Source organism: Alligator sinensis, unplaced genomic scaffold (genome assembly GCF_000455745.1).
Source record: "Alligator sinensis unplaced genomic scaffold, ASM45574v1 scaffold513_1, whole genome shotgun sequence".
Classification (NCBI taxonomy): Eukaryota; Metazoa; Chordata; order Crocodylia; family Alligatoridae; genus Alligator; species Alligator sinensis.
In genome coordinates, this window is record NW_005843136.1 from 250,437 (window position 1) to 262,221 (window position 11,785).

The 11,785-nt window shown below is 40.0% G+C and overlaps 1 protein-coding gene across 5 annotated transcripts in view; it reads right to left on the reverse strand.

Annotated features, from left to right (window-relative positions):
- Positions 1-2,990: 2,990 nt before the first annotated feature.
- Positions 2,991-11,785, reverse strand: part of LOC102388235 (muscular LMNA-interacting protein-like) — a 73,436-nt gene continuing 64,641 nt past the window's right edge. For 3 of the 5 annotated variants that reach the window (XM_025193940.1, XM_025193938.1, XM_006037541.2), the window contains 3 exons: positions 9,849-9,998; positions 5,588-5,620; positions 2,991-3,326 (listed from right to left, as the gene is read on the reverse strand). In XM_025193940.1, the coding sequence (XP_025049725.1) occupies positions 9,852-9,998 (147 nt within the window). In that variant the 3' untranslated portion in view covers positions 2,991-3,326; positions 5,588-5,620; positions 9,849-9,851. The remainder of the gene's footprint in view (positions 3,327-5,587; positions 5,621-9,848; positions 9,999-11,785) is intronic. The other 2 variants (XM_025193941.1, XM_025193939.1) reach the window with 1 other exon arrangement.

Here is an 11,785-nt window from a genome sequence, read left to right on the forward strand (position 1 = left end):
GCTGAAACACAAAACTATAGCACTATCATCACTACACCCTTAAACATGGCCCCACCTAATCTTTCCAAATGAGGTACCCCCACAACATACTAAGGTAGCCACTGCTGGTGATTTTAAAGCTGTTCCATGCCAGAGGTGTGGAGAAAAGCAACAATATCGCAGCAGAAGTCCTTTCAAGATGTGGTTGTTTCAGACCTATATGGAAATTACTTTTTGTATATGTTAGTCAGAGAAAGGGGCAGAGAGGTATTGGGGTTTCCACTGTATATTTGCTTCATTCTTGGTGCCATTTGGATGGGCAGTAGTGTCAATGGGAATTTGTCTAAGTAAAAGCTGAATAAACACGAAGAAGGATATCAGAATTTGGACTAAAAATGTTACATCCTTGTATTTCCATTACTGTTACACCTGAAAAAAAAAAGGAATCCAGTCTTTCTAGCAAGACCCCTCATCATAATCTTTCCTTAAGAGATTTTTTTTCTCTTCATATTTTTTCAATTTATTTCCTAGGTATAATTGCCAATGCATTCTCATTTTCTATTTTGTGACAGACGTCATTTTAATAACTATGTAAACTCGTTTTAATATACAAAGGCACAAAAACACTGAGAACAAGGGAGAACTGAAGCAATTTATGTGTGTTGCATTTAACTGTCTTTTGCAGTTCTTTATTAGTTTTGTATTCCATCCACTTATGGGCTTTGGTCTACTAAGTTTCACTTCTCTAAGCTTTAAAACATGCTATTGGAATACTTATCTCTGCCAGATATGCAAAGCAGCCAGGGGGGATTCTGGCTTTACAAAGATAAAATCCAAGCCTGAGGAAGGCATCAGTTTCTGAAGAAACTGAAAAGAAAAAAGAAACCTTGGGAAAATGTGCAAAAGCTTATTAAATGTCTCCAAACTAAAAGTCACAATGAGCATTGCTGTTCAAAAAAGAGCATAGAGGTCATTGCGTTGTTCTGCACTGAAATTAAGAGTAATTGAAAAGTTATTTTCAAACAAAATATAAAAATGTCTAAGATCTTTTAATGTCTAGATTGAAAATCCAAAAGAGTTATTAAAAGATTGAACCATTAGATCCACCTGTTTTTTGAATTTATCTTCTCTTTTTCTTCATTAATTCCAAACCATGTTGATTCTATGTTCAGAAATAGTGTCTTGAACTCCTTTAAACACTCTCCTTAGTCATTTTTGCCATCTATTTGATCACTACATCCTCCTCCAGATGTGAGCACTTAACTCCCATTACTCTTTCTTGGGAAGTGAATTTAGTGTAATAGTATTGGTATGTTTAGCAACCCCTTCCTACTAGCACAAAGGAGTGCAATGCACATGTATCAAGACAAGAAAGTGTATCTATATCCTATTTGTGAAAGGTTTTACATAAATCATTTTCTCCCTAATTTGCAAGTACAAATTCTTATCATTAAATTGGTCAAAAAGGGTTCAGAACTGAATTCCTGTAGAATCATCAAGAAAACATAGGGACTTTCACCTGCCGGTTAGTAATGAAATGCAATCCAAAGTGGTCATGTCTTGAAATAACTATGGTTCCAGATTTATAAAATACTGAAAAAGCTCAATACTTGGTAAAGTTTAATCACATTAATAAGATTTATGTGTTTTCATTTTTAATTTATGAATTAGTATATTTAATTTTTTTCATTCAAACACAAAAAACTAATTTCCATTAAATTCTAACTAGCCCTAGACTTCAGTCTTAGACTGTTATATCCTTAACACATGGCAGTACTCTGTTAGTCCACCCAGGCTCCAAAACTCCTGCAAACTGGGTGCATCAGAATACATTGTCTCACAGTACATGCAGAGGGTTCCACTCCTGTGATGATTTCTAAATTCAGGGATCAAGAGATCAGACACAGAAAACAAGCCCAGACCTCTCAGGTAGATAAAAAACCCTAACTTCCTTTGATCCTTTACTCTTCATACTACTGTATCTTGTAAGCATGTTATGTAGGGGACACGTTCAAAAAAGACTCGGTCTTTGCCTATGTACACACATTCAAGTGATCTGGGAGAATTCCCCCAAGCTTGTGGTCCTGACAGAAAAATTTACACAGAGACCCCTGACAGACATTTGAATGCTGAGCTGCTGCGCAACCAGGATGCCGTTATGAACACATCTTAACCTACTATGGAGGCTTCCAGTACTATACAGGGAAAACTTGATTGGCTGATCCAGATTGCTTTCCGGGCTGTCTCCCTGCAGCACAATGAGGGGTTTGTGAAGGGGCTCCCTGTACAGCTGGAGCAGTAGAGTTCAGCAGGAGAGACATACTGTGTCCCTGGACTCAAAGGGTGGGTGGGAGCTGACAGCAAAGCAGGCTGGGTTGCTGGGGGACTGCTGCTGTTTCTCTTAGAAAGTACATGTACAGAAGTTCACTCTTCCGAGAGCCATTTAATCCTGATTGTATCAAAGTTATTTTTCTCTGTGTGCGCCTCTTTTTTCTCTGGGAAAAAAATCCTGAATTTCTGTACACTTGTGGATTCTACTGGGAGAGCAGTGACACTCTCAGATGAAGCTGAATATGTATACACAGCCTATGAAGATAGTACAGTTTATAAAACTAACAGTCTTTAAAAAACCCATAATGTTGATTCTTCCTTACAATCTGTATCAGCAGCTATCCAATCCCTAATTATTTGTCCCAAAGTCTGCAGGCTGGAACTGATGCCAATAGCCAAAAGGTACATGAATATTGCATGGCAAGAAGAAAGATTCCACAGTTACTGAGCATACTGACTGCAGTGGAGGGGAGGGAGAAGGACACCGATGTGAAGAGGACAATTAACTTCCTTGAATATTTCACAAAACCTAGCTGCATGGGTGACAGTGAAATTTTGCTAAAATAAAAAGTATGGAAATATCCTGTTGCCCATCATGTCAGTATATGTTGTTTTCAGCATTTTATAACATTTGGAATTAGAGTTGCATGGGAAAATGAATCACAATAACCCGATAGTAATATAGGCACAGTCCAACTTTATTTAATTTCAAAATACAACCTGTTTCTAAAGAATATGTGCTATGTGCCTTGTGCTGTACATTAAAATGATAGCAAACACTTCAGGAGGTTGTATATAAATCTCTCATATTCATTTATAGATCTCTGGGGCTCTTTTTGCTAGTACATTCCAGATTATCTCTTGAATATAGCTTCAAATGCTACTAGCTGCATAGCAGTTATATATAAAAGCAATTCTAAAACGCAACCTTTATATCCATCTGTGGCATGGATTTCATCACAGCTTTGGAATAGGCTTCAAAATACTACAGTTTTAGCTTCTGATCCTAGTCACAGCTGCAAAAGAAAAGAAGATTTTTTCACATGAATATAACTAAATAAAAATAAAAACAAAACATTCTAGGTAGTATCACCAAGTATAGTTTCTCTAAAGTAAACGTAGCTTCTCCAGTTTATATCACCTGACACTCTAGCTGATAAATATAGATGACAGAATCACAGAAATACAGATTTTGAGGGCACCTCAGGAGATCATCTATTCCAAGGGTACATAACTCAATCTATTGAGGGCCACATATAAGCTATATTTGAAGTTTGTTGATACCATTCTTAAATCTCCCTAAATAATCTGTTTTAGCACTTATCTGTCTTTGTAGTTAAAACATTTTCCCTAATAATTAACCCAAATAAAACTACAGATTATGTTGATTGCACTAAAGTGGCTACATTTTCTAAACATCCTGTTTTTGTTGTTTTTCTGTAAACTCTTTCTTAAAGTGTAGTGCCCCAAACTGGACACAACAGTGCATCTGTAAATGTATTCAAGATGATAGGTTAAATGTATCCTAAGGTATTTAAAGAGCTGCTTCGTCACCAGTGCTAGGTAAAGCAGAATAGCTGCTGTCTCTTGTTTTACATACAACACTCATATTCAGTGCGTGCTTCACTGTACCCCTGAACTCCTTTTCTTCAGTATCATTGTATACTCAGTCATTCCCCACTTTGTATTTGTGCATTTATGTAGTAGTTAGCATTTGTCTTTCTTGAATTTCATCTTATTCTCAGGCCATCTTTTCCAATTACCAAGCTGAATTTGAATTTTTCGCCTGTTGTACAGTGTGTTCACAGACCTCCCAGCTTGATGTCATCCACTTATTTTATAAATACACCCTTTATTTCATCATCTATGTTGTTAATGGAAATATTGAATAGACCCAGACCCAAGGCCAACCCTTGTGTTACCTCACTAAATATGTCTTTCCTGGTTTGACAGCAAGACCTGGATAACTACTCTTTAAATACCGTTTTTCATTCATTTGGGCATCTGCCCTTCAGAAATTTCATTTAGACCATCCTTCTCCAGTTTGCCTATGTGCATGACGTGTGACTGAGTCAAACCCTTACTTAAGGCAAGATATATCACATCAACTGCATCCTCTCAATCCATTAGGCCAGTTACCTTGTCAAAGAAAGAAATGAACTGGTTTGATACGATTTGTTCTTGACAAATCTATACGTGCTCCTTCTTGCCACCTTATTATACTTTAGGTGCTGACACATTGATTAACAATTTGTTCCAGTATCCTTCCAGGAAATTAAGTTAAGGCTGCTTCTTCTACAGTTCCTGACACCTTCCTTCTCCTTTTTTTAGCACAGGTCATACATTTGACTTTCTCTTGTCTTTTGGGACTATACCCATCCTCAGTGGATCTTAATCACTAATGGTTCAAATATTGCTTTGAAAAGTTCTTTAAATACTTTAGGATACATTTAGCCTACTATCTTGAATACATTTAATTTATCTAGCCGTCTTTAAATGCTATTTCTGTGTTCTGTCCTGTTTCCCATGACCTTGTCGTCGAGATTAATTGTGCTAGGCATCTGGCCAGTTAACCTTTTTGTGAAGACTGAATCAAAGAAGCCTTCTCCGTATCAGTTATTTATCACATTCTCTATTTAGTTATAATCTATATCTACATTCTCATCTCATGTACTGTCTGAAAGACTTGCATTAATTTACCATCATTAACATTAATGGACCTACCCAGGCATAAATTTACCTGTAACCAAGTACCTAGTAATCTGAATACATCATGTGCCATTCATCAACCCTATTCTTTGTTCTTGTTCATTCAATGCATTGCATGAAAAATTACAGCCTTTGGGGGAAGAAATTTATCTTTGCATAAATTCTCTGAAGTTGTATAAATTCTATAGCACACACTTAAGTTCTATAAAATATTGAATAAAAGCTGCAGAACACAAAAAGGAGGAGAAAGAAATGATTTTTTAATTAGGGAGATTCCTTACCAGTTGTCCTTTAAATTTGTGTTCTAAAGTAGCTGTATATTTTTACTCTGCTGTATGACTATATACTAGTAGATACTGGTAGAAGGGACTGTTATTGACAGAGCATAATCAAACCAACTAATTCATTAAAATAATGTAGCTAGAACAGTCTATCACATTATTGGAACACATGCAAAATGCTGTTAAAATGAAGTTAATGTTAATGGAAATATATTAGTGGTTTGAGTATAATCAAGACAAAACTGACTTTAAGCAAAAAAAGGAACATTAAGAAGTCAATACTAGACCTGGCAGAGACACAAAATTGTCTTTTTGGAAACCTGTAGGAGAATGATAGAAGAGTGAAAAATGAGTAGAAGAATATAAATATTGCAGTATGTTATATATCACAATGCTATGAACATTTCACTTGTGGGTAATTTGCCCCATATGATTACTTCCATCTTTCTAAACACAAAGTTCTCTACAGTTATGATCCCCAATTTTGTTTATTGTGTTCAATATGATTATTCAAGTATGCAAACATTAGTAGGATTATGCCTGTAATGGGCTTGGGGGTCCACCCCCAGCATCTGATAACCCCAGGTGCTCAGACCTACCCACTGAACTCTTCAGCCTCCCTCACCTCCTGTCTCTCACCATCTTTGGTGCTCCCCTCTCTTGAGGCTCCTTCATCCCCAAGTTCAGTCTTGGGTCTCCATACTTCCACAGGGGTGCTCCACCTTTAAGACAGCCCCTACAGGGACTTATCAAGACTAAATATGGTCTTGCAGACCCTAAACCTGCCCACTGGTCCTCATGGTGTCTTATGGGGTATAACTGTGGCCTCCAACTGCCCCCATCGTCATGCCCTTGCCTCATAGATATTACTTGGTCCCAACCCAGAGCAGGGCCCTCTGGCCCCAAACCAACGCTCAGCCCCTCAGGGCACAAAACATATGTTTGGGCTTCAGTCTCCACAGCTTTGGCCCTTTTTCAATGCCTGAGCCCCCCAGCCCAGGTTCACCGCCTCAGACCTGGCCTTATCCTTTCATATTCCAGCCCAGAGTAAATCTCAATCTGTAGAGCACCCCTGGCACCCTGCTATATGGCCTCCAAATTTCCCCCATAGCTGCAACCTGGTCCTCTGGCCTAATTTGAACACAGAATGCTAAGCAAATGGTTCCAACTCAAATGTGAACTCTTCCTTGGGTCTCTACTTTCTATAGCTCTCCTACCCTATGGGGCAGGCTCGTTCCCCAAGCCTCCCAAGTATCTTGCTTAGACTGAAACACTCCTTCCAGCAGCCAGTTTTGTTCAGAATTCCTCCCCCTCTGACAGCCAGGGCCAGACTGCCCACCCAAGTTCAGATGTCAGGCTTATATGCACCTACGTCCTTCTCCTTTCTGGTCACCTGACCCAGCTCTCTACCAACAGGACCCAGGAGCTGCTGACTCCCTAATCAGCATTTTTGCATTCTGTGGCCTGCAGCTCACTTTAAACAGGCTACTCACACCTGCTGCCCCTGTCATGGTTTTGTTCCCCCTTCCTAATAACAGGGGTAGAGTTCCCCTGCTAGTGTCTCAACTAGTAAAAAGCCATTTCAGTAGATAAGGTTTGGTCATTAACAGTATCTGAATAGATACAAAGTAGCCTGACATATAATAATTTATACAACAATAAGGTTTTTACATAGTATAAAACCTTCAGAAAAATACAGTTTAAAATACATGCCTCTGAATAAGCTCATGCCTCTTTTTATTACTTATATCAAACCAGTACAAAAGCCACGCCTGAGAAATGGATAGAATTCATTGATGATGGCAGTTAAAATGACATAGGCTGAATGTGAAATATCAACATGTCAAATTTACATAACGCTGCTATCCTGTTAGAGATGTTGTATTTGAACAAGTGCCTAAATAATGTATTTCCTATAAATTTATCCAGAAGACATTTAGGAACAAAGCTTATAAGCATATGAACTATAAATCAATGCTTATTTTTTACAGTAATACCATCATAATCCAATAATACCCTTTCATCATATTAGGGTAATAGTCATGGCAATGGCAAAAAAGTGTTTTCTATGTTACATTCTTCTGGATACAAACAAATTTTACTGAAGCCAGTAGATTTACCTGAGATTTACTCTGTTGCAAGTGGACATATTTGGGCCCTCTAAATATTAGTCATAGTTTCATAGATTTCATAGACATCAGGGCTGGAAGGGACCTTGGAAGATCATCGAGTCCAGCCCCCCGCCCAAAGGGCAGGAAGTCAGCTGGGGTCATAGGATCCCAGCAAGATAAGCATCCAGTTTCATCTTGAAGGTGTTCAATGAAGGCGCTTGAACCACCTCCGGTGGCAGGCTGTTCCAGACCTTTGGGGCTCGGACAGTAAAGAAATTCTTCCTTATGTCCAGCCTGAAACGATCTTGAAGTAGTTTGTGACCATTCGACCTCGTCATCCCTTGGGGCGCTCTGGTGAACAAACGTTCCCCCAGATGCTGGTGGTCACCCCTGATAAACTTGTAGGTGGCCATCAAATCACCCCTGAGCCTGCGCTTTTCCAGGCTAAAGAGCCCCAGGGCTCTCAGCCTGTCATCGTAGGGTCTGTTTCCCTGACCTCTGATCATGCGCATGGCTCTTCTCTGGACTCTCTCAAGCTTCTCCACATCCTTTTTCTCCACATTCCTTCAGCATCTGGTCCATTTAAGAAGTTAATGACTATGCACAGTCAACATTTGCAGTTACTACTCTCTTACATTAAGCAGCAAAAGCTGCAACTGTTAATGCTTGTTTAGGCATTCATTAGATTTTTATGTCACTAAACCATTATAGGAGCATTGAGTGGGACTAGTAATGTGGTGCTTGCTCAGTGAAAACTCATGAAAGTCAGTGAGAGTTTTGCTTTATGGAGGGATACACACTGGCCACATCTACACATGCACTTAACTGCAGAATAGACTAATTCGCTGTGGAGTAGAGCATCACCATCTACACATGCAATGCTATTAGGCTACAGTAAACTAATTAATTCTGCTGTCAGGGACAGTACTATCTTACAGTGGGGTTATTAGCTGTGATTAAATGCATGTGTAGACACTCACCACAAGCATAAATTATACCCGGTTAGGCCATCCAGCAGGGAGTCAGGCTCCTGCCTGGCCATATGACTCTGAACTTCTAGCATGCTCATGCCCCAGTGAGCCCATCCATCCACTGATGCTGCCACCTGGAGCCTGAGGCTGACACCCTCCCCACAACCTATACACACACACACACACACACACATACACACACTCCCTGCTAGCAGGGCAGGAGTGGCCGTAGTATAGACTGTTCCACCCTGATTCAAACTTCTGCTGTCCCAGACACATGTATAGACACTACACTCAGGAATAGTTTAGTCCAGATGAAACTGCTCCAGAATGTATTGCTTTGAATTAATTGCATATGTAGATGCACCCATTTTGACCCAAAATATTTTTCCAAACTTAGAAGAAAAGAAAGAAGAATTAGCATTTCAGAGATCGTTGTGCACTGGGATCTTGCAGTATCTTAGACTGTTTTTTTAAATTGGGTAATTCAGGAGTCTTTTAGCTTGCTATATGATGCTACATGTTGCCTGAATTCCTAAATCCATTACTTAACAATTTACTACCTACTAGGCCTTTAAACAGCTCTACTATTTGAGCCTGGCGAAAGTCAGAGAGGGAATATAGACTTTGCTTTGCCAAATTACACACCAAACAGAGTTCAGGTTGGCTATATATCTGGCAAAAGATTGACCCTTAAAATGTAATTTCTTAGGACAAGGACTCCTTTATACTGTGGACATGTTACCCTCTGTGGACTTCTATGTATAGAAAACCTAATAATTGTTACCATTTACAATATCTAATGCTGATCTTTGACCTGGGATATTCCATAGGGAAATATATACAAGAACAATGCATAACATCAGATTATACTAACATTTTCATAGGTTTTATATTGCAGAAGTTTTCCCATTAAAGTAAATCAGAAGACTAGCTTCAAGGGGAACAGGTTGTTATTTTTTTTTAATCTCATGAACCTGCATGAATGATTGTGACTATCAGTGAACTCAGTGGAGCCAAGGAGCCTTAATTTCTCTTTTTTTTCTTTTCTTTTCTTTTTTTTTTTTTGGTAAATCAAGACCTTACATCACTGGATACCAGATATTTATTATAGATGCTTTAGAGACCACAGGCAGAATAACATCAATATATTGTTTAAACAAAATAACTCAGCTAACATCATATGAGCCTAATGAAGCTTTAGAATGGAAACAGGATCAAAAACTTAATCACAATGGCATCTGAATCCTATATATTTCAATATAAAGGCAATGAGAACATATACTTAACAACAGTGTGTGGAAGCTTTTATTGACTCTGCATTGATATGTTTTGCACCATGTCAAAAGGCAAACTCAGTACAGGGCATTATGAGTGCAGTTATAACACATGCATCATGACTTCAGAACTCTATAGATCTGTTTACTGTAACAGATGATGTTAACTAACTGGAATTACTGGCATACCTCTTAAGCAGTGTCCCTCTGCTCTTCTGCAGGCATGAATCTCTCACTGTGGAGAGTGCTTTCAGGCTCTGGAATTTTTTCTTTGCTTGTTTCTTTGCTTTCATGGGTAGGCGGCAGGTTTGATTTGTTTTGTGTTGTTGCAGAATGAAGCTAAATTTGCATTAAAATAAAGTATGGTTATTCTAATTATGACTATATTTTCAAATGAGTGCTTCTTTGGCAGGGGGGGATAAAATGAGATATTAAATGAAAGTGCAACAACCCCTCCATACATCTTCTCTCCAAAATCAAAATAATTTATAATTATGTGCTAATAATAATTCATAATTCATTACTGCCATGTTGGTATTATTGATATTTTCTCACCTTATAATTTATTTAAGAAAGAGTATGTCTGTAGATGGTTTCAGATAAATAAATTGGTGTGAAAAGAGGCTAGGAGACAGAAAGGTCTGGGATTCTCATTACAGCACAAAAAGTAATGTCAGCCTTGTCACTTGAGTGACTTATGCTTCCATCCATTCAACTGTACAAATAGGACTTTGCTAAGAAATATATGCCATAGCTAGGGCTGAGGTCTGAAGTTTATGAAAGCTATAAAAGGGAGTATGGGAAACAGAGCATAAGAGGGTAAATTCAGCATAATTTGTTTCTCCAGTAAGGAAAGGGTTGTGATATATTTCCATCTTTCTGAACAAGTACTACTGCAGATGGTTAACCTTGATCAGCTCCTGCCTGTTTTTCTCTGAGTTGAAAGGCAAATAGAAAACAGCATAACTATTGACTTGAGGATTCCCCAGTGTCAAACAGTAGCCAGGAAAACAGGAATATGGCCATAAAATGCTCCAGAAAGTCTCTATGGGTACATTCAGGCAACAGTGCACATGATGTGTGCAACACTGCAGACCCATCTGCAGCACCAGAAACTGCATACACCACATATGCAGACATTGCCACACTGCTAATTTGCAACATGGTAGATTTTTTTGACACTGGAAGATCCAATTATAAAAAAAACCCCACCTCTGAAAAAAATGGGGTGGTGCATGTGATGGCAGTGTGAGCTTCCCAAAATCAGAGCCTGGCCAGCTGGAGCCATACCCCAGCTGCCAGCCAAGCTCTGCACACCAGATCACTGTCACTGGAGCACCAGAAAGCCCCCAGGACCGCAGGTAAGGCTGCTGGGGCCAGCCCAGGTGCTGGCCGCAGTCTCCCCTACTGGGAACAATTTGCTGTGCACCACAGTGCATGTGCACAAGTGTTCCCAGGTTCAAGTAGCAGTGGCACAACTATGTGCTACTACTATTTGTTCCCATAGAAATGCATTTATGTACTCAGCTGGATGTACCCTATGTGGCCATTACTGGCTGCTGCCATTCAGAAGAGTGTCCCTAATGTTCTCCAAGCCAGCTTCAGGATTGAGGATATAAAAATTGCACAAAGCCACTGTCTACCACACTCAGGTAATATCTCTGTCGCAGAGCACCCCGGTGCAGAGAAACTGCCAGGGAGAGAGAGAGAGCCCTGGCGGGTCATAACGAGCCCAGCTGAGTGTTGCCAGGGTAACAAGCCCAGCTGCGGGTTGCCGGGGCAACTAAGTAGAGCCAGCTGCCTGTAGGAGGCAGGGCCTGGCCCTTATAAAGCCCAGGGCTGAGACCAGGCTGGCAGTTCCCTGCCAGCAACTGGAGGGGCAGGAGCTCCCTCGGCCGAGATATAGCAAGAGGCCTGACTTGCAAGTACAGCTCACTATAGCCCTGAGAGGATTGGGCACTATGGTTTAGCCAGGAGGCTCTAGTTTATGTTCAGGCTTGCATATTAGACCGGAGGCTTGGGTGAGGCTGTAGGGGTTGGAGGAGGCCTCATAGGGACCCCAGAGGTGTGGGGCCCCTAAGCACAACCAGTGGGTTGCGGGCGGGGAACAGACCCCGGGTTGTATG